This window comes from Ictalurus punctatus, chromosome 22 (genome assembly GCF_001660625.3).
Source record: "Ictalurus punctatus breed USDA103 chromosome 22, Coco_2.0, whole genome shotgun sequence".
In the NCBI taxonomy this organism is placed as follows: domain Eukaryota; kingdom Metazoa; phylum Chordata; class Actinopteri; order Siluriformes; family Ictaluridae; genus Ictalurus; species Ictalurus punctatus.
This window is the reverse complement of record NC_030437.2, coordinates 19,824,865-19,847,986: the sequence shown is the minus strand read 5'-3', so window position 1 is coordinate 19,847,986 and position 23,122 is coordinate 19,824,865. Positions and strand designations below refer to the sequence as shown.

Genomic DNA, 23,122 nt, shown 5'->3' with positions numbered 1-23,122 from the left:
TAAAAGGATAAAAAGTGTCGTTGTGTAATGAATTTAAAACCTGCTTGTGCTCTTGCTGTGGTGTAAGAGGAATAAAACACTCGGGGCCGTGCTGTTTTAGGAAAATAATCAAGGTCAGAGTGGTAACAGTAACTGTCACTGTGTGTGTGTGTGTGTGTGTGTGTGTGTGTGAGATAGAGAAAGGTCATACCCTGATGAAGATGAGTGCGCTGGAGTCGCCTACTTTGTACTTTCCCTCCGAGATTTTGGTCATGGGGAACTGGGCGGGGCACGAGCACTGGCCGAGGATCTCCCGTACCTACACACACACACACACACACACACACCCCCATAGTAACGTTACACAATGGAAAAGTACAAGTACAAAAGTACAAGAGATCAACACCACAAAACTTCAACAGAAATGAAATAACGACTAAAAAGAAAAAGAAATGACTACTAATTCAAAACATTTAAAAAAAGATCGAATAAGAATTCAAATGTTTCTTTTGGAAATTTTGTAATCATTGTATTTAATGTTTATTTTATAAGATATTTTGAAGGGTGCCAATAATTTTGGAGTGTAGAACCAGTTTGTCAGAACTCCTTCTGTTAGAGGATGCTGAGTCACATCCCTCGCCTCCCAGGAGCCAAACCTGTGTGTGTGTGTGTGTGTGTGTGAGAAAGAGAACAATAACTCTAATTCCTAATACATACACACACACACACACACACACACACAAACCACATACACACACACACCACCACTGAGTTCTTCCCTGTTCTAATTACATCACATCCTGGCAACACTGATGATGCACTCGCTGGAAAACTTTTGCATGCACACACACGCATGCACACACACACACACACACACACACTAGCTGAATCCTGCTGGACTGAAACTCACCAAACCAAGTGAAAGCGAGACAGGCCGAGTTTCACCGGATCTATCGAGCGGACGTCGGACATCAGACGTGTGTGTGTTAGACTCGTTATATTACTGACTCAGATTCAAAAGAGACTAATCAGTGCGTTAATAACACGCTCGTTATGTAGACACTATAAACATATTCATAAAATATTAGTTCTGATTATTAATAATTAGAGATGCGCCGACGTATCAGCCGATAAAGGCATTTTTTCCCGCTGAATCAGGGCCGATTATAACCCGTCAATCAAAATAGGGCGGGAAAAACACATGGATTTCGTGCTGTGTGTAAAGAACGTGTTTCTTGTGTGGAACGACGACAAAACTGCAGTGTGTAATCTCTGTAATCTCTGCACTGATAACATTTTACACCGGAAGTACATTTTACGACGCAGACGTTTCAGTGTTGAGTCAACCCCCAATAACCCCCCACCCCACCCCTCCCAACCCCATAACACCTCCCCCCCTCCCCACCCGCCCTCACGCTGAATTAAAGCACCAGTACACCGCTGGAAGGTTTAAATGAAGATGAGTTGACAAAAAAAGTACATATAACACAGAAAAATCTATGTGTAGAGTCGTGTGTTTCATATCCAGTTAATGTTAATATATAAAACGTGTATATTATATACGACCGGTGTGATGTTCAGTGATGAGGAAGAAAAGCTCGTGTTTGTGGGGAGTGAATGTGAGACTGACAGGAGGATTTAAAAAAAAAAAATAAAAAAATTATTACAATAAAATACTGCCTATATATATATATATATATGTGTATTAGAGCTACAAGAACTAATGGATAAAATGGACACTAATGGATGATGAAATTGGTTGTAATGAAGCAGTATGGATTGGTCGGTCTGCGCGGCGCGGGGGAGATTTACTCATTACGTTACTTCTGGCCAGAAAACACGCTTCAGAGAGTAAATACTAAAGTTGTGTCCCAAATGAAGTACTGCACACTTACACGGTGCACTCTGCACTACCGTCTAGTGTGTGGATTTTAGAAAGGTGATATCATCTCAAATGGAACACTAGCGGTTTTTCTTACTAACCGGATGTATAAGACGTCATACACACGTAATGCGACGGCGCCAGCTTTAGCCTGACACTCAGAGTCACCGTACATGACTTTCTATTCTCTCCATGACCATCAGACGGGACGGAGGGGAAATCGTCACGTGACTGAGGAAGAAAATGTGCGACCTCCAAGCCCACTAAGGAAGTGGGGTGTTTTATAATAAACGCCGCGGAGAAGATTTATAAACTTTATAAAGCAGGGTTTGTGGAGCACGAGCACGACAGTGATGCTGTCGCGAGTTGCTTAAAAGGTTTAGTTTAATTTAAGTTTATTGGCTTTACATGCTGTTTCGGTGTAAATTCTGTAGTTTATTATAACGGAAGTGACGTGTTAGTGACGAGGCCGCGCTGCTCCTCACGCGTGGTGTAGACGTGCTGATACAGAGTGTAGCGCGAGTAAGATCTGTAATGTCTAATTCAAACATTATGATCAAAAGTAAACAAGTAAAATAACGTGTGTAAGGACAGTGAGGAACAAACCACAAGGTGCAGTGAAGGAGTTTTTATTATTCATTTAGGACTGTACTTTAATTCGGTGCTTCTTGTGCATCCATAAAAAGTAATTCATATACTATTATATTATATATTTTATATATATATATATATATATATATATATATATATATATATATATATGTATGTATATATAAGTATTTATGCATTTTTTTATGGCGGTGAATTAAACTACAGTGCTAAATGAATAATATATATTCCGGTGTGTATCTGTGTGTATTGGGATCTTTTCAGTCTTATATAATGAGACAAACAGGTGTGTAAAGTTTTAGTCTGAAGTTTATATTTGTAACACTCAGTTTGTAGATTTAATTTTAAATAAATGGGGAAAAAAAATGGTACTGAAGGTTTGCCCCGCCCCCATCCGATTAATCGAAAAAATAATCGGCCAACTAATCGATTACGAAAATAATCGTTAATTGCAGCCCTAATATATATATATATATATATATATATATATATATATATATATATATATATATATATATACACACACACACACACACACATATGGATAGATAGATAGATAGATAAATGTATGATTGGGGTGCCAATACTTTTAATTGGAAAGCCTTCAAACTTTTAAAAGCTGGTTTGTGTTGGAGGTTATTCTGGGATGTTCTCTGTGAGTCAACGCCATGTGCTTACAAGTCATCACAGCGAGAGAGACGGAGATGGGGAATGTAAAGACACACACACGCACACACAGTGACAGCAGACTCTCAGTAATAACATTTGGAGAATGACCTGATTTGGCTGTGATGATGGAGGAGAATATATTTAACTTGCACGCCCATCTCCCACCCCTCATCCTCTCCACGTTCTACAGAAGAACCATCGAGAGCATCCTGAGCAGCTGCATCACTGCCTGGTTTGGAAATTGCACCGTATCGGATCGCGAGACCCTGCAGCGGATAGTGAGGACAGCTGAGAAGACCATCGGGGTGTCCCTTCCCTCCATCACAGACATTTACACCACGCGCTGTATCCGCGAAGCCACCAGCATTGTGGATGACCCCCCCCCCCCACTCAACCCTCACTCACCCCTCACACACCCCTCACACACACTCTTCACACCCTCCTGCTGTCTGGAAATAGGTACCGAAGCATTCGGGCCTCACGGCCAGACTGTGTAACAGCTTCTTCCCCCAAGCCATCAGACTCCTGACACACGCGCGCACACACACACACACACACGCACACACACACACACACGCACACACGCACACACACACACCCTGAACTGAACACCATCCCACTCCCATTGCAATATTTGCACATTCCTGCATTGACAGTGTTGTATTTTTGCTGCTACTGTAGTATAAAATAATAATATTTATTGTCACTGTTATACGTTTTATATCCACTTTACCTGGCTGTCCGTATTTGGTAATCTGCCAAATTCTCAGTCTTAGCATGTTATATTTACATTTACACCATTTTTAAATGATATTGTTATACTCCTCGGCACCTGTCTTTTACACTACCTGTATATCAGACACGGTGTACTGTTCGGCGTGACACTGTCACCTACTGTACCTACTGTCCTGGTTTAGTAGTACTGTACTGTCCTGTGTTGGTAGCACACGTCTGCACGCGCACTTTGTGTAGAAATGTGTAGATCTTTGTGTAGCTCTGTGTCTCTTGTGGTTAGTGTGTTGTTTTGTTTAGCACCGTGGTCCTGGAGGAGCACTGTTTCGTTTCACTCTGTACTGTACCAGCTCTATATGGTTGAAATGACAATAAAGCCACTTGAACTTGAACGTGATCGGCTCCCAGCGGGGGTGTGTACACCGGCGAGCACGAGGGTGGGACGATTAACGCCCACAGACTGAATTATTACCACATGAACAACTCTCATATTTACATTTTTATATAACCGGCATCAAAGCTCTGGTACACGCTCTCACCTGTCACACCAAAGCTACCAATCAGGACAGGTGAAGGCTGTCACGTGATGTGAAGCTAGCCTAGCGCATCGCGGCGAAGCGCTATCCGCCCCCTACCACATACACTGGGTAATATCATGTGATTGACAGTGGAGAGAGAGAGTAAACCCCTCCCACTCAGACTCCCACTCCCACGGCAACACCCGACGCTCTGTCCATCTGTGGCTTTCTCTGGGAACTCTTTTCCTTGTCAGAGCGAAAATAAACAGTTGACGAATTCTGGATTCTGATTGGTCAGAATTGGGCGTCGGGTAACTCTCCGGCAGTATCGCGGGTTTGTATTAACGTGCTCGCCCGTCACGTTCATCGTCGTTCCCATAGCGACAGCTCGCTCATGGGGACGTGTACAGCGGACACTTCACTGATAATAAATGGAGAATATTTCCAAGTATATTTCCAGAACATTACTTTTATTTATTTTAACTTGGACATGATGAAAATAAACACAACACGGTTTAAGTTCTGTGTGTGTGTGTGTGTGTGGGTCAGTGAAGGACAGTGTAATGCTCATTTTCCACATTATTGTCCTGGATAATTACAGATCTGAGTTTGGGAAATCTCAGGATGTTCTATAATTAACTCTTTAATTAATTGCCATTTAAGCTGCACTTGTACAACAGTTGTACAGTCTCACACACACACACACACACACACACACACACACACACACACACACACGGCTCTCACTCAGTTGCTTCGCAGAGTGATAAGAATAAACCCGTCATCTTAATCATCACTCTAATACCTCTCTGTTTCTGTCTGTCATTCTCTCTCCTTTCTCTCTTTCTATCTCTCTCTATCTCTCTCTCACTCTCTCTTTCTCTCTCCCTCTCTCTCTGTATAAACTCCACCTGGCTGCACCATAAATCTGTCGATCGCTGATGCTTTCTGTCTGAGTCATACAGTGACAAGTCCACACATCGACCTCATGTCAGAGTCTAAACACACACACACGCACACGCACAGACACACACACACACGCACAGACACACACACACACACGCACACACACACAGAAGTCTATGTAACAATGTTCAGTGGCACTCCGAAACAATATTTCATTTGGACCCACATTTCTGGCCACGAGCTGCAGATCTCGAACGCTCTGATCTGATTGGCTCTCGGAGCTTCACAGGGGCCTGAAGCTTTCGCAGCAACGTTTGAAGTGTCTCCGACTGGTCGCCTGACACGTCAATCAAACGATCTCTTCCTGTGAACGTGCATGCGTAGTGATGAAACATACAAAACAATGCTCCTCTAGGTTTATCAGAGGTCGCTGATTGGTTGTACCTGGTTGCCGTGAGCAACCAGGAAGGCAGACATGACATGTTGGTGGCCATGGAGAGAAACTAGAGAATGTCCTCCATCTTACCAGCCCGATAAACACGTTCTAAAATCTTGCTGATTTTGTGATACTGCTATCCTTCCTTTCCCTGTCTCTCTCATGTCTCCGTCTCTCTCTCTCTCGCTGTTATCTGTGTGTGTGTGTGTGTGTGTGTGTGTTAGCGTATCAGGGTGTGTGTGTGCAGGCTAATCGCTCTCGCTCGTCTCTGTGTGTTTCCTGCAGCTCTGAGGAACAAAGCCTACATCCAGCTGCAGGAGGAAATGGAACATCTGTAAAGATAGCGTCTGTATCTGGCTCAGTCACAGCACTGTGTGTGAGCTGGTCTGAGGTCAGGGCGAGGACTGCTTCTGGAGCGGTTCTGGAGAAGGAGCTGATCTGAGATTGGGGTTACAGACCGGTGTCCCATGGGAGAGGGAAAGAGAGAGAGAGAGAGAGAGAGAGAGAGAGACGAGACCTTTCCTGAGTAGATAAGGGAGAACGGCGAGGCGGCGGGATTGTTTTGGGAAATACGGCGTAGTCCTTCTTAAACTTCATCGTGAACATGAACACAAACCGTCCGATACACGAGATGTTATACTCCGAGATACTCTGCACATTACGGTATTTCCGTTGTATTGTCTTATACTACCGTCACCGTGCTTTACCAGGTCAGGAACGATGCAGAAGGCTGTAATATTTCCTGTTACAGCACACACACACACACACACACACACACACACACACACACACACAGTGAGGGCGTGACACCGGGGCAGTTTCGTGAGAAGGTTCAGCAGGCTCAGAAACGAGGTCTGATTTAAGACAGATATCAGACGTTTGGCCTCCAGCCAACACAAACCGATGTCTCCGGCTCGAGGCTGGAATGTGAGACCGGTGCCCTGAGGGAAGATTGGCCTTCTCGCCCCCCCGCAAGACGGAGCTTTAATCAATAATAAAAAAAGAAAGAAAAAAAAGTAACAGCGCCTTACTTACTTACCTCCTGTTTTTTTTTTAAATATGGAGCTTTTACTCTAAGACGGATTATAACCCCAGCTCCTCCACCTCACCGTATTCACACAGACTAACAGGACTTTTATTTTACTTCCTGGCCATTGCTCTCACGGATACGAGAATCAAAAGACTTTTCTAAAATCGGCGCGACGTTAGCCGTGTCGGCCATTTTGTGCCGAAGCTGCTAGCTGGAGACGGACGTGACATTTAGCTAGCCATATCTATACACCGCGTATAAATCGTTTCGTTACTGTCTCGGTGATCGGTTACGAGGCTCCGCCCCTTCGAGAGACACACCATGCGTTCACACCATGTCGGAATTACCAGATGGCGATCCGGACGATCGAGTTGGAGCCACTCACGGCCTCGGGGTCGCGAGGACGCGGTTCTGTACGCCAGAATGAATCCGCGTGTTCTCCAGCACGAGACGTTAAGAGTAGTCAATTATACAAATTATTACGCAGAAATACTATTTATACTACTGAACTACATTATACTGCTGCTATAAGTCTGAGCTCTCGAAAATTTCAGGTCCTTCTACTAGTCCTTTACGAGTCGGATTCTCGTCGCCGCGGAAACTACGACACGGCGTCAACGTGGCTGATCTTTGGCTAAAATATCGAAGAGCGATACGAATAACAGACATTCTGGTAAAACGTTTATTGCATTCAGAATTCTTTTCCTGAGCACGAGGGCCAGAAACTCCTTCGCCAACGCTAATGTTTACGTTTACTAAACAAACAGTTTAGAGTGTTTGCTGATAGGGATTAAGACGATAAAAACGCCACGGCTGTTATGTTCACAACTGCCACGTTTTTATCAACTGGCGCGTTATCCGCCATGCTACCATACGCTATAATATGATGTTAGAACATGAAGACGTGCGAGTGTTAGAGTGAAATAAATCTAGCAGGAGTCTGGTACATCAGCGATACATCACTGCATGAATAGTGCTTATTCTACCCTTTATTTACTTCATACATCACGCTCTTATTCTACCCTTTATTTACTTTATACATCACGCTCTTATTCTACCCTTTATTTACTTTATACATCACGCTCTTATTCTACCCTTTATTTACTTTATACATCACGCTCTTATTCTACCCTTTATTTACTTTATACATCACGCTCTTATTCTACCCTTTATTTACTTTATACATCACGCTCTTATTCTACCCTTTATTTACTTTATACATCACGCTCTTATTCTACCCTTTATTTACTTTATACATCACGCTCTTATTCTACCCTTTATTTACTTTATACATCACGCTCTTATTCTACCCTTTATTTACTTTATACATCACGCTCTTATTCTACCCTTTATTTACTTTATACATCACGCTCTTATTCTACCCTTTATTTACTTTATACATCATGCTCTGATACGAAGTTCCTCGAGCGCAACTCAATGAATGTGTCTGGTGTCTGTTTTGCCAGCTCTAAGGAGAAACACATTACACACACCCACAAACACAACACACACACACACCCACAAACACAACACACACACACACCCACAAACACAACACACACGCACGCACAAACACAACATACACGCACGCACACACATAAACAAGCAGAGACAGGACTAGATAAACAGGGCCGCCCTGCTGAACACACACTCTGAACACACGCACGTTAAGTAATTTAATTTTTTAACGAGTTCTCCTGGGAAAGAAACTCTTCAGAAAAACGTCGGTGAAATATCGAAAAGTTTTAAGTTTAATAAATGTTTGTTTTTTTTAAAGCGTAATTTATATAAATAGTCACTTACGTCGGACTGATTTTCGACTGACGCGTCGTCTCGGATTCCCGCGATGCATCAGACACGATGGAGTTTTGTCCCAGCCTCATTTTCAAGCGTAAGATGTTAATAATAAGCTACAAAACCTCCGAACACACAGGAGCTGATACTTATTGTGCTGCAGATCAGATCTGTATCTGATCGCTGCTACGTCTGCGGCTACGTCTACATCTACGTCTACATCTAGGTCTGCGACACTTGTCTGAAATCCACCAATAAGACGGCGGCAAAACTCACGGGATGGCTACGGATAACGATAAACGAAACGCCTCAAGCTTGCGTTATGCGTATGTGAGCCTGTTTTTCTGCATCGTGCCGATTAATGACGTGAGCAGAACGTAAGAAAGTAACACTGTGTGATCGTAGGTCTGCCGTCTGAGATCTTCACCGCACGGTCTGTTAGGTAGGTTATGTTCCGCGTTTACACAACGCCGCTGGGTTTCTTCGCGGTTTGTTTAAAAACGGGATTGGGAATATTAATAAGTGACTGCGAGCGTGAAACGTTAACTCACGTGACATTTTCTCTTTAAACCCGGCGTGGCCGATCGGTACGGGATCTCATCGGCCCGGTCGGTTGTCAGTTTCGAATAAACGTAACGTCAACGTCGGGTACGTTACGGTCTCTATAGCAACCACTCACTCACAGGGACTCGTACGGAGGACGTGGAAGCAAGAAAAATCGAACAAAAAGGAGAAACAGAGAAAAATGGTCGATATGGTGAGGCTTTCGTACGGAGAAATGCTTGTGTGACATCGAAGGAAGGAGTCTCCAGTGTCAGACGTCTTCAAGACCAGAGGCTGGTGAAGGAGTGACTGTTTATGGTGAACGTTCCACTACGGAGCGTTAAAATGCATGACGTGTCGCTCGTTACTAAATGACAGGTTGTGACGGTTGAGGTATAACCGATTCCAGCTCCCACAGCATTCAGTATCTGGAATAACAGGACTCAGAGCTCGGGTTACATTCCCCGAGTCGTTATGGATCGGCGTGCGTCGAAATAAAGCTCGTATTTAATTCCGGGATTGATCCAGGGTAAGTCTGCGCTGCCCGGGACGAGGTTTCAGGGTAAAGACTTATAATCATTAATGACGTTCTGTCAGAAACCAGAGGCGGACCTTTGATGTGCCGTACGAGTCTCCGTGGACGTGCTGTTGCTATGGAAACGATAACGTACTGACGTCAACCCGTGCTGCTGTCAGAGCTGCGGCTGTAGAGAATGAATCAACACCTTCTGACCAATCAGAATCCAGGATTCAGCAGCACCATGGTATTTCTTCAGCAGCGTTAAATAAAACCCCTGCTTTCCTCCGTGTCCTTCTTTCCTTTTAATCACGACTACACGCTCGGCGTGGATAGCGTTGTTCCGAGCGCAATCATGTAGCTAGCTTCACGCTACATCTGCTCCAACATGCGCTTATGATTTCCAAGCAGACAACAAAGTGCATGCGCGCGCGTGTGTGTGTGTGGATAAATTGTGAAGATAAAATTGCCTGCCAGATGCCGTAAAAATGACGACATCGGACAAAACTTCGGCGCAGATGTGGTGCTTAGAATTTCGCTTTAAACTACTGAAGGCTGATCATATTGTGATAGCATTATAATCATTCTTATATCCACACGTTATGATGGCGCTGTAGCAGAAACCGGGCCAGCGCACCGCGCCGCAGAGTTAAACTCCGTGTTCAGGATGCGTGAGAGCTACACCTTTAATTACCACCGCTCCCTGATCACTCATAACCATTAACCCTTTATTATTCCACACTACATACATAACACCACCATTACACACCTGAGAGAGAGAGAGAGAGAGAGAGAGAGAGAGAGAGAGAGAGAGAAAACACACACAGACAGAAAGAAAAGAACAAAAAAAGACAGAGAGAAAGAGAGAGAAAGGGAAAAATAGATGCATCATGTCATGACCTACTTTCTCCCTGTATGTGTGTGTGTGTGTGTGTGTGTGTGTGTGTGTGTGTGTGTGTGTGTAATGGCATGTACAGTAAAGCCACTTCAGGCAGTGTGTATAATCTAGCGTTATATTTCTGAAAGCATGGACAGAACTCTATCTCTATCTTTCTGTCTCTCTCTCTGTCTCTCTCTGTCTCTCTCTGTATGCCTCTCTATCTCAATCTCGGTCTCTCTTTCTATGTCTGTCTCTCTCTCTATGCGTCTCTATCTCTCTCTCTGTCTCTCTCTCTCTCTATGTCTCTGTCGCTATCTCTATCTCTCTTTCTATGTGTCTCTGTCTCTCTCTCTGTCTCTCACTCTGTCTCTCTCTATCCTTCCTATCCAGCACTCAATCCTTCCAGCAATACTTCCATTTAGTGTTCAACCCTTTCTCCGTGTGTGTTTGCATGTGTGTGTGTGTGTGTGTGAGTGCGTGTGTGTGTGTTTGCATGCATGCGTATGTCTTTGCGTGTGTGCGTGTGTGAGTGTGTGTGAGACAGTGACGGAACTCCTGCTGGAAGGTAACAGCTGTGTAGGTGAGTCAGGTGCAACCTACACGCATCATCTACAGCTCACCTCACACACGCCCTGCTCTCGCTCTCACACACACACACACAAGGTCACAAAGGAGAGAACTGGAGCTGCATTGTTGTCTGCTCACACAATCATAACCATCATCATTCATCTGGTGTGTGTGTGTGTGTGTGTGTGTGTGTGTGTGTGTGTGACAGAGAGCATTTTTATTGCCAAAACAGTGAAGCAGAAGCAGGAAGTCAAAGCATGAGGGTGAGAGAGAGACAGAGAGGGAGGGAGAGAGAGATTGAGAGAGTGAGAGAGATGTCTGATATCATATGTTCTGGTATGTAAGAATGTGTGTGTGAGTCGTGTACACTAAGTGTAGTGTACACTATGTAGGTCACTCCATCATGTGCTGATCAGCCAAAGGCAATAAACCCCCCCCCCCCCTCGCGTCTCCCCCCCCCCCACTCTTTCTCTCTGTCTCTCTGTCCCTCCCTCTCCCCCCAACTCCCTCTCTCTGTCTCTCCCTCTCCGCCCAACTCCCTCTCTCTGTCTCTCCCTCTCCCCCCCTTTCTCTCGCTCTCTCTGTCTCTCCCTCTCCCCCCCTTTCTCTCGCTCTCTCTCCGTCTTTCTGTGTTATTTTCTTGCCTAAAATTAGCTAAGGAGTGGACCAGAGAGTTAACCCGTTATAAACCTCCCCGTGTCCTACACACACCCTGCTGCACCATACACACACACACACACACACACACACCATATTCTCAGTGTAAGAAAGAACCGGCCGTACCAAGTGTGAGTTAGTACGGGGGGAGGTGAACGGTGGAGTGTGTTTGTCCTCCCGACCTGTTCGCTGATGGAAAAATCCTGTCTGAGAGACAGCAGAGTGTTTATACACACACTACTGTAACCAGGAAAATCACACACACACACACACACACACACACACACACACACACACAGACTTCTACTTTTCCACAGTGGGAACTGGAGGAAGCGGCGTCACAGTACAAGGTCTTAAAGCCTGTTTTATGGTTTATCAGGACTTCTGACGGGACAGAGAGGTGTTTAAAGAGAACTTTACGTACAACTCGACCTCGACCGTTCTGTACTCTGTACTTAACCTCTAACAAATACCACGTTATAAACACTTAACACAATAAAACTTACTTTGTGAATTTACGAGTAGCAACAACAACAAAAAATTCCGTAAAACTACTTTCATACTAGCAAGTGATTGACGGGTCCCGTCTGTTGTGGGCGTGGCCCTTCCTAAAATAAGCACACACTTGATTGAAATGTTACGATCTCGGATTAGATAGCTATCTCTGGCGATCCCTGGTACTTCCTTAACAACTTTATTTTTCGTCGTAATGCCTCTACGCACGTTTAGCGAGAGGTCGTATACGTATGTGGCAGGATAAGATGATCATTTTCCTTCCATTTTTGAAAGGTAGGAACTAAAGTCGTGAGCGTGGGACCGAAGAAACGCCGCCGAGGAATCGTTCGGATTCCTCGCTTCTTTAACGCCGGTGTAACTAATTTGCACAGAAGTGAAAAAAACTGCCGTGAAGTTGCTGAATTCGCAGCTCCGCGTCGAGAGAACGAACTCCCGGCTGTACAGCAGCGCTGCGCTAATAAATAAATAAATAAATAATACATTTTCTGTAATAATCGACATTATAATAAACTAATTTTTATCTGTTATATTTAAAGTATTTTATTTCACGATGAAAAAAAGAGAAAAAATCAGTATGAAATTACCACATGGTATCAGTTGCTTCCGGTCAGTTTATTTATTTTTTACATTTTTTTTATCACATCACATCATTTGCTTCCAGCTGGTGTGCAATTATTTATTTAAAAGAAAATGTAATTTAATAAATAAAAACATCACGAGGTCGATATTACTTGGTCATGTGATGTATTTTAATTTGCTTTATTTAAAATTTTATTTAACGTTGAAACTAATTTTTGAACGTCACCTCAGCTGCTTCCAGTCAGTCTGTAATTATTGACGTTATATAACATTATTTTTATCACGACGTCTTGGGAAAGTGTCAATTCATCACCTTATCGATATTACATACGATACACGATACGCTTTACTGAAACATCGTCAGCGCATAGCTTTTTAGTTTATGAACTAATTACGAATTAAAAGTAACTAAAAGGCAGCAGCGGATTTGATGCAATAAATGTTTACTTAAGCAGTAAAACTCGAATTCGTTTTCTCATGCATTACGTAAAACTAGCGTCGGGTTTCTCGACTTTTACAGTTGTTTCGTTAGCTAGATTGTATCTGTAACTGTGTATCGTACACAGATGTTTCCAGGTATCGTGATGACGTTTTGGTCGTATCGCCCAGCCCTGGAATATAAACACAAATGAACCCTTAACTTCTCAAACGGACGCTCCGTCTTTACATTGTTTTGGCAAACACTCGTTGAATATATAAAATCTAACGCAAGTTTAATATATGAGTCTGCGTGTGTGTGTGTGTGTGTGTGTGTGTGTGTCAGTCACACTAACGGGAAGATATCCACTCCAGCCGGATCTATTTTCCATATTCTGCAGGGAGGACCAGGATTTCCTGCAGTGTATCAGATTAAACACAAACGCTGAGATCTCATCTATGGAAATCTCTTTCAAATTAAAAAAAAGTATTTATATGTATTTTAAAAAAGATTAAACGGGTGGATGAAAGATGGAAAGATGAAAGTCTTTTCGATCACGTATTTATTTCCTCCTCGGTCGCAGTGAGACAGAAGGACGTGATGGAGAGGGAAATGGACTGGAAGTGTGTAGTGTGATGATGATGAGGATGATGATGATGATGAGGATGATGAGGATGAGGATGATGATGATGAGGATGATGTGACTTTGTGGTTGTTCCTGTATGGAAGCTCCATCAGGACCAACGTTAATATTTAACGAGGAGCTCTGGTGTCCGATCAATCCGACCAGAAACACTAGCGGCGGTGCGATACGAGGAAAATATCATATCACCGTTCTCAAAGGCTTTTACAAGATACACGGCACGCATCAGGATATATACTGTACATCTGCGCACAACCCAATACAGTGAGGATGCGTTTCAAAAGAAAAACGATACAAATAATACATTTAAATAAATCTATTTTTTAGAGATGCACCGAATGTTCGGCAACCGAAACTAATAAAGTGAAAAGGTCGAATAAATTTGATCGGACAATGACGTGTTTGATGACGCGACCAAATAGCCTAGCAACCAGAGTGAGACACGCGGACGTCGCGACCTCCACTTCCGGCAGCGCGCTCGGAGAGATGAGGGGGCGCGAGCGTGCACGTGCTCAGCGAGCGCGTGCTCTTCGGATGTTGACAACCGTGACATTGTTTACTGTGGACACGTGCGTTTGTTTTGTTTCTGTTCCGGAGTATTCTGTCACGTCGCGAGACGTAAGGGAGTAGAGTACGGAAGCAGGTAAAGACGTATTTATTTAAGGGCAGGCAGACAAATCCAAATCGTAATCCAAAAAACGTAGTCAAGCAGGCAAAGGTTGCGGGCTATTGGCAAACAGGCGTAAACGGGGCGAAGCAGGAATCAGAGTCGCGTCACAGAAAACAGGGTCACGACACAAAACAAGAAACATGAACTAGTACTATGGACTGGGAGCGGAAACACCAGCGGGACTAAATGAACTGATCTATAGTTTAAACTAACTAAATCTATCAAGGACCATAACATTAACAACGTATCTAACTCTACCATATCTACTCTAATACTCGGTGAGGTGTACAGGGACGCGAGCGGTGTATATCCCCAATATCATCAGCCCTATAGAACCCAATTTACATTTACACTTACACATTTCTGAGAAATCGCCATATAAATATAATTTTTTTTTAAATTAATAATTCTAAAATGTCTGGATGTTAGATGCTACAGTTTTGTGCTTAATCTTGTAAATTGTCAATATTTAAAACAATTATTTGTATTTTTTTGCTCCATTTCAGTATTAATTCTTTTTCAAATATTTCTCTTTTTTCTAAAAATATATATTTTCATTAACGGCGCACCATTTTAAAAAAGATTTCTAATAAAAAAAAAATACCTGAGAAGGGAACACAACAAGACCGTGAAAGGTGGAACGAACCGATGGACTAACGATAATAACAAGGACAATTAAACTATGACTAATTTTTATAAAAAAGGAAAAATGATATTTTCTTTTTAAACTGTATTCGATTTTTAAACGTTAGAAAATACTGATTCTTTCTTTTTTTAACGCAGCACTACTGTATTGCTCGGACGTTGTTCGTGAAGGTATTTATTGTATTTTATTTTTGTCGCATCGCTCGCTCTTGATCTTTTTCACTAGTGTAACAAGAAATGAAACTTGTAGGCGCTGTTAAACCCCCTCGTGGCTATTTGTAGCCTCTCGCGCTGCTAATTCGAATAGCCGAGCAGTTTGTTGGAACAGGAAGTGGTTTGTCTTGAGGTCACTGGGTTTATTCATATAGAACATCAAAAGGACATAATTCAGCTAAAATGACAACATACACAATTTAACACCTTAAACACACACGAACGGCTAAGACATGCCTTCTGTATGGGGTTAGGACTGGTCCGTAATTCACGTAGCACGTTCTCGCTCCAACCAATCACGATTTGTTTTACAATCAGGGCGGGAACCGATCTCGCACGAACAGCACGGTTAACGTTTTTTACTCTTCCTGAGAATTTGAATTTGACCCCGCCTCCCATGAATGACCGCACCGCAAGCGTGTTGGTCCTGAACGTTCGTTTCACCTTTCGTTTGAATCCTTGCAACCCATCGTGAGTATCAACTGTTTGCCTAAACCAAGCTCCGCCCTGCAAGGACTGATTGGCATGTGGAGGCCGTAGTCTTCACAGATATCAACGTTTTTGATCATTATTGAGATTCAGAATCTGAGAAACTGAGTATTTTGACGCCGAATTTGTGAAGACAGGCCAAAAATCCTAGGACTGAAAGAAGGTTTTGGGTATTATGCAAATTAGCTGAAAATCCGAGTGGGTGGAACTAAATGGTCCAAATTGCAGCCACTGGTGCTTGGACCCCTAAAACACAGTTAACTCCAACACATTCATCACTCTGTGTGTGTGTGTGTGTGTGTGTGTGTGTGTGTGTGTGTGTGTGTTTGTGCTTTTGTTTGTGTGTGTGTGTGATTCTGTGTGTGTGTGTGTGTGTTTGTGCTTGTGTTTGTGTGTGTGATTGTGTATGAGTGTGTGTGAGTGTGTGTGTGGCCTCGATCTGCTGCGGAGGAGGCAAAACACACTCTCTTTTTTTCCACCCCCATGTGATGAGAGAGCCGTAATTACAGGATGACGACTACAGTCATCCTCAAAGAGAGAGAGAAACAGAGAGAGAGAGAAACAGAGAGAGAGAGAAACAGACAGACAGACAAAGAGAGAGAGAGACAACTACACAGAAAGACAAAGAGGGACAACTAGAGTGAGACAAAGAGAGAGACAGAGAAAGAAAGAGAGAAAGACAGAGAGAGAGAGAGAGTGAGAGATGAGAAAGAGAGAAAGAAAGAGAGAGAGACAGAGAGAGACAGAGGGAGAGACAGAGAGAGCGAGAGAGAGAGAGGAGAGAGAGATAAGGAGAGAGAGACAAAGAGAGCAAGAAACAGAGAGAGAGAGAAAGAGAGAGAGACAAAGAGAGAGAGGGAGAAAGAGAGAGAGAGAGAAAGAGAGAGAGAGAGAAAGAGAGAGAGGGAGAAAGAGAGACAAAGAGAGAGAGTGAGAAAGAGAGAGAGAGAGTGAAAAAGAGAGAAAGAAAGAGAGAGAGACAGAGAGAGCGAGAGGGAGAGAGGAGAGAGAGAGAGAAGGAGAGAGAGACAAAGAGAGCAAGAAAGAGAGAGAGAGAGAAAGAGAGAGAGACAAAGAGAGAGAGAGAGAAAGAGAGAGAGAGAGAGACAGTAAAGTTTGTGGTGTTACAGAGAAACAGTAAGGAAGTGTAAACTCCTCTGTCCTGAAGCTGTGGGAAATCTCACAGTTACAGCTTCACCTCTGAGTGTTATAAAGCACTGACACTGAACGAGCTGTTACTATAGAAACGATGCTGATTAGAACCCGTCAGAGCTGCTGTTGAAAACTAATCTACACTTTCTGACCAATCACAATCCAGAATTATACAGAAAGATCGGTGTTATTAGCAGCCAGCCTGTCTCCAGTCTCTCCTCGAACAACGGAAAGGTTTTAACTGGGAACCTGATATCAGCGAGTGAGAGAGAGAGAGAGCGAGAGCTGGGGGTCAGTGCTCACTCCAATTTCTCCTTCTGTGGACCCGGGAAAGGAAAAGTGATGCACACAGAGTCCGGCCCCGCCCATAACGTAACCGGTCTACAGTAACCCGGTATAAAGGGTATATATATATATGTTCTCTAGATGTTGTGATGGACTTGTAGACGGAGTGTGGGTGTGATGATCTTCTTCACACACCGCAGTTCCTTCACATCCACGGACTTCCTGGTTTATCGTGTAGCGCTGATCCGTCACTCATTATTCGTTACACTATGTGTAGACGAGTTCCTCCCTGAACTTCCCCTCACCGTATTCGGTTCTTCTCAGGAACCTTTCTTTCTCTAAAAACCCGTTTAAAACACCTGGATGTGAATTTTATGACAGCACCGTAAACTGTAATATCGTATCTCTTTATTATAAAGATAACGATCTTTTGCGTAAAAACGGCAGCTGAGGAAAAATCGCTACGCAACAGAGCCTGGGATTGGCTGTTACAAACAAGGCGTGCCCAACCCGATAGCTTTCTCTCACATGCTAAATTTGCCATCCTCGAACCGCGACTTGTTTAACCGTCTCGTTTAAACGTTCGACATTTTACTCCGTTAGCCCATTTCTACCCGTGTTCACGAAGCTCCGCCCCCAGGATCTACACTGGCCCGTAAAGTAGCGCGTCTACAAAATGATTGAATCCACGGTTTAATCTGTCGTTTGTTTGCTTTTTTTATCATGCACTATGTGTCCTTTAAAAGAAAAATCAATGATCGCACCTTAAAAACCTTTACCCTCTTATTTCATAACGGTAGTAAAACACGCGAAACTCTCGTGATTTGACAACGTCAGACGCTGCGAAAGCGCCTAGCTGATCCTGCCACTGATTTGAGCTTGAGTGTAAACGTGAACTCTGACCTTTCACCTGTAGGGCAAATGAGTGTCATCCAATTTGCGCGAGGATCATTTAGTGACTCTGATCCTCGAGTAATAGCACCTGAGGGACTAAAGCGGTTCACACACACTCACCAGCTCGTCCAGGTTGCGCATGTCACACAGGACTCTTTTCTGCTGTTTCCAGCTGTTGACGAGCTCCGGCTCCGAGTCGCTGTTTCTCTTCTCCCGGTTAAACGTCCTGCTGCTCGGCTTGTCCGCGTTCTCCTGCAGGTTCTCCTGGTCGCGGATCTCCTCCTCGATCTCCTGCTCGAGCTGCACCAGCATGGGGGCGGGCATGCCGAACTTGGCCCCTCGGCGCGCCACCTCCAGCAGGCACAGCACAAAGTTCTTCTCGTTGCAGCGCTCCACCAGGTCGTTGGTCTCGAACATGAGCACGTCTTTGATGCGCAGCTCGTGCCTGCACCAGCCGATGAAGTTGGACACGTTGTCGCGCGCTACGAACGATCCGGGAACCACGTTGCGCGACTGGAACGCCACGTCCCGCCTGGGAGCGAGGAGCGCCGAGTCCGGGTGCTGGGACAAGAACTCGAGCGCGGCGCGGTTCACGTTGTTGCCGTGGCGACAGAGAGCGCAGCCCGTCTCCAGGCTCTCCATGAAGGTGTCGGCCGTGATGTCCAGGTCGTACAGGCCGTTCAGCCACTCGGCCAGGTCCTCCTTCATGGCGTAGAGGTACTCCTCGCTGGACTTAAACGGCCGGATGCTTTTAGAAGCGGCGCACTGGATGTTGCTCTGGTCGGCCATGTTGTTTCTGATGAACGAGAGCGTTAATAAAGGCACGGAGTGACGTCTGATTGTCTGGATGGACGAGTTTGCTGAAAGCGGGATGACGACGCCAGCATCACTCGCTCGAGGTGTCCGTATGACGAACGTATCCGTGTGTGTGTGTGTATGTGTTTGTGTGATCAACAAACTCTGGACGTAGCCGTGAAGGATCCAGATGTGGGTGAGATCCGGGTTTCCATCAAACACCACATTGTGATCAATCAAGCTCCTACGGGACGGACGGCAGAAACACAAACACTTTACAAAACCTTCAAAGACTTTTTCGTTCAGTTTTCTACGTATCATTAAAGTTGTTAAAGGGGTTAAGCCCAATGCAACACATAAAGAGTTGGTACAGTGCTGCGCGTGTTAAATCCAGATGAACGTTTATTCAGTATTATTCAGTTCCGTGCGTGTTTATTACAATTCAACACTGTAGTGTTTATTCAACATTATAACGAGCGTGTGCATTTAACTCCATCCAAAAGTAATTTCATTGACATTAATTCATTAATTAACATAAAAAGTTCATTCAACACTACAGTACATGGTAATTTAGCATTATAAACAGTAGATTAAACACCACTGATGGTCAATTCAACACTCTATACTGTTATTTAACATTCAAAAGTCTCAATTCAACACTACTGAGGTAATTCAACACTGTATACAGTAATATAACAGGATAAAGTGTTAATAAAACACTGTGAAGGGTTAATTCAACACTACTGTCATTTAACATGATAAACTGTTAATAAAACACTTCTGAGAGTCCATTCAACACCGTATATAGTAATTTAACCTGATAAAGTGTTAATAAAACACTGTAGGTGTTAATTCCTCACACCCAGGTGTGTAAAGTCAGCACTGAACGTGTTAAATAACGCTGCAGAGTTAATTCAACTTCACAGATCATTTAATTCTGCTCTATTCATTACTGTAAAGTGTGTGTGTGTGTGTGTGTGTGTGTGTGAGTTTATTCATAATTCTGTAGAGGAATGTTGGTGTTTAGTTTATCACTGAGTGGAAAGTTGAACCCAAAAGGCAGACTTTGATGTATTTTAATGACCACTGAACAGCTTTAAGCGGCTCCTTCATCAGAAACCTTCCAGAATGTTCCACAGAAATCCGGTTGAGATTTAAACGAGAAAACCGTTGGTGTTTATGCAAAAAGAAGCTCGCGAGCGAGCGCGCGCGCTGATCCTGTCAGACTGAGGTACAGGTTACAGCCTAATCTCTCTCTCTCTCTGAGTCATATGAGGGGATGAACACTGGTAGCGTTATAAACGCGTCGTTATGAACGGAGACGCGTTAAAAGAAACACTTATGAGAGGAAAAAAAAAAAAGAGTATTTAAATGGCATCTTACCCGTCATGGTGATGGTGTTAGCTGAATGAGCTAATCACTGTAGCGGTCTCCATGGCGTCCTGAACTTATCTCCGTGCTGTGTGTCCCATCACACTGCGCCCGCTCCATAGTCCGACAAACGTGCTAATTGAATCATGTCCGATTCGTCTGTTCGGGAGGTGTCTAATCCCCGTGTGTGTGTGTGTGTGTGTGTGTGTGTGTGTGTGTGGTTTTCTCTTGAACACTTCACATCCAGATGAATAGAAAGCGTGAAAGCGACGTCTCTCTCTCTCTCTCTCAGCTAACCATGGCTCCCCAGTTTTTTCCTCTCTTTCGTTCTCCTTTTTTCTTTATTTTCCTTTCTTTTTCCAATCCTCGGGTTTTTCCCACTTGCGTGTCACAGCACACTGCTGAAATTCCCGGTGTGAGAAAGGCGTGACTGCTCGCCTCAGGGTGAAGAAAAAAAACCCCTAACCGTGCTATCCTGCCTGTAATTGTCCTTTAAAGCGATAGGAGAAGCGGTCGGATTGCGTCCCGAATATCTGCGCGCTCCCTACGTAGGGCACTGCGTGGAAGAGTGACGTCGACGGAACACGTAGTGCCCTAGATATTCAATACAGAGCTGTTTGGAACACGGCGCCGGGTTTCGTCCAAATAACCAAACCGAGCGAGGTGAGGTAGCATTAAAAAAAACAAACAAACAAACAAAAAAACGTTTAAACACTCGGCTTAAACACTAATAAAGATGAAACCACTCATGGTGCTCGTGTAGAGTGATGGTTAAACTTGTAAATCTGAGATTTAAGGCGTGTATAAAGTGTTATAACGTTGCGTTATAACGCCTGCATTCTGATACACCAGCACGTGGCTGTGTAATAGATTGGATTTATATACAAGCACATCTGTAAACAAGGATCAATAACAGTTAAAGGGGCATTGTGCTTGGGATTGAAATGTTGCTCTCAGTTTTAACTTTTCACCCAAACCGCGCTTTTGCGCTTTAGTTTCGCATCAAAAGCTAGAAATGATATCTTTCGACCACGTAATGGAAAGTGAGTCCGCACGCGTAGAACACACAAACAGCGATTAATCTTCGCTGAAGTGCTCCTTTAGCTGTACAGAGGGTTATGAGTCCTTCATGTGAAGAAGACAGGGATGTACAGATTTGGATCGTAATCGTATCGTAATAATCCGAAACGTCGCGCGGTGCTCTACGGAAGCGGACGCGTTCGAGACACGTGTTTTTGTGACCGAAGGACGTACAGAATAAAAAAAAAAATATATGTAAGCAATAAAGCAAGACAGTGCTGTGGTGTTGTAGGAAAATAATCAGCGACGGGGCGGTGCGTTGAAACGGATTCACTGCTACAACCAGAAAGTTGACAATTTCCCCCGATAACATCACCTTAAATTGTTTTATTCCTCTTATTCGAATTAAAGAACGGGTCCTACGTTTATCCGTGTGTAAATAACAATGTTTATCGTTGCGGAATGCCCGTTATCGTGACTTACGTTACAGCAGCTACAGACAGTCGTTCCGTCACCGGCCTCTTTCTTTCTTTCATTTCTTTCTCAAAGGTGATACGACGAAAAAATAAATCGCAGCTTGACGTGATTGTTAGCGAGGGTTAACCTTACAGCTTTACCTCTGACACTGGAGACTCCTTCCATAAATGTGAAACAGACAAGTTTAATCTTACAGAAACCTCATCACCGAATACGCACATTTTCACGTCCCTGTGAGTGCGCGGTTGCTACAGAAACGATAAAGTATCGTTAATATAAACCTGCATGACTGTCAGCGCTGCTGTTAGAGAAAATCACTCAACACCTTCTGACCAATCAGAACACAGAGCTCTGCAGTGGTGTACTTATATACAAGAATATGATACTTTTTTTATTTTTTGACCCACACACACACATCAGGGGTCAGTCACATCCGGACGGGAAGTGTGTCGTAAAGTGTGTCGCCCACGCTATCTCACTCCAAAGCTGGTTTGAAAAACAATGCAGCAAGTGAGTAAGCCTGAAACACAAGGGCTTCAGTCTGACGCTCGCTCTACATCATAAACCCGGCATTGTCTTCTTCCCAAAATGATCTGCAGCTCTGTGGAGGACTTCACTGGCTTAACGGCAGCGTGAGGACGTTTTCCGGTTCCAAAAGGAGGCCCTTGTTTTGATTTGAAATGCGTGGGTTGTTTCTTTAAGAGAGCTAGACTGAGGGGTGGACGCACAGCCGGAGAGAGAGAGAGAGAGAGAGAGAGGGTGAGATCATTCTCAGAGGCCTGGATGAATCAGCTCTTCTGCACGCACACACACACACACACACACACACACACACACACACACACAGACAGCTCCCTAGTGAGTGTCTCAGAATAATCCTTGAAAACATATGCTGTGCTGCAGAACAAAAAAAACCATCCTTTCCTTCCATTCCTACCCATGAAGCATGAGAGTAAGGAAGGGCGAAATTAATTCCCAGATTAAACCACGCTGACCCCCCAGGCTGACCCGAGTGACCCCGTCTCACCTCCTCAGGTGGGTTACACGTCCTGTAAAACGAACCGTGCAACAGATTTAGAACCCAATCTAAGAAACCTGGTGCTTCATCATGACTACAGGCTCTGCGTAGCAGCGGTTCTTCAGAGAAGAGCTCCGAACCTGCAGGCCACATGTTCGGCGCTCCACGTGAACCTCGAAGCATTTCCAGCTGTGCTCGCTTCACAATATCTGGCACAG

At 44.1% G+C, this 23,122-nt stretch overlaps 1 protein-coding gene across 1 annotated transcript in view; it reads right to left on the bottom strand.

Annotated features, from left to right (window-relative positions):
- The window catches only part of gas2l1 (growth arrest-specific 2 like 1), a 31,266-nt gene extending 10,364 nt beyond the window's left edge, over positions 1-20,902 (bottom strand). The window contains exons 1-3 of the mRNA XM_017451400.3: positions 20,402-20,902; positions 18,344-19,262; positions 191-298 (exon numbers count right to left, since the gene is read on the bottom strand). Coding sequence (XP_017306889.1) covers positions 191-298; positions 18,344-19,012 — 777 coding nt within the window. The 5' untranslated portion in view covers positions 19,013-19,262; positions 20,402-20,902. The remainder of the gene's footprint in view (positions 1-190; positions 299-18,343; positions 19,263-20,401) is intronic.
- Positions 20,903-23,122: the final 2,220 nt, after the last annotated feature.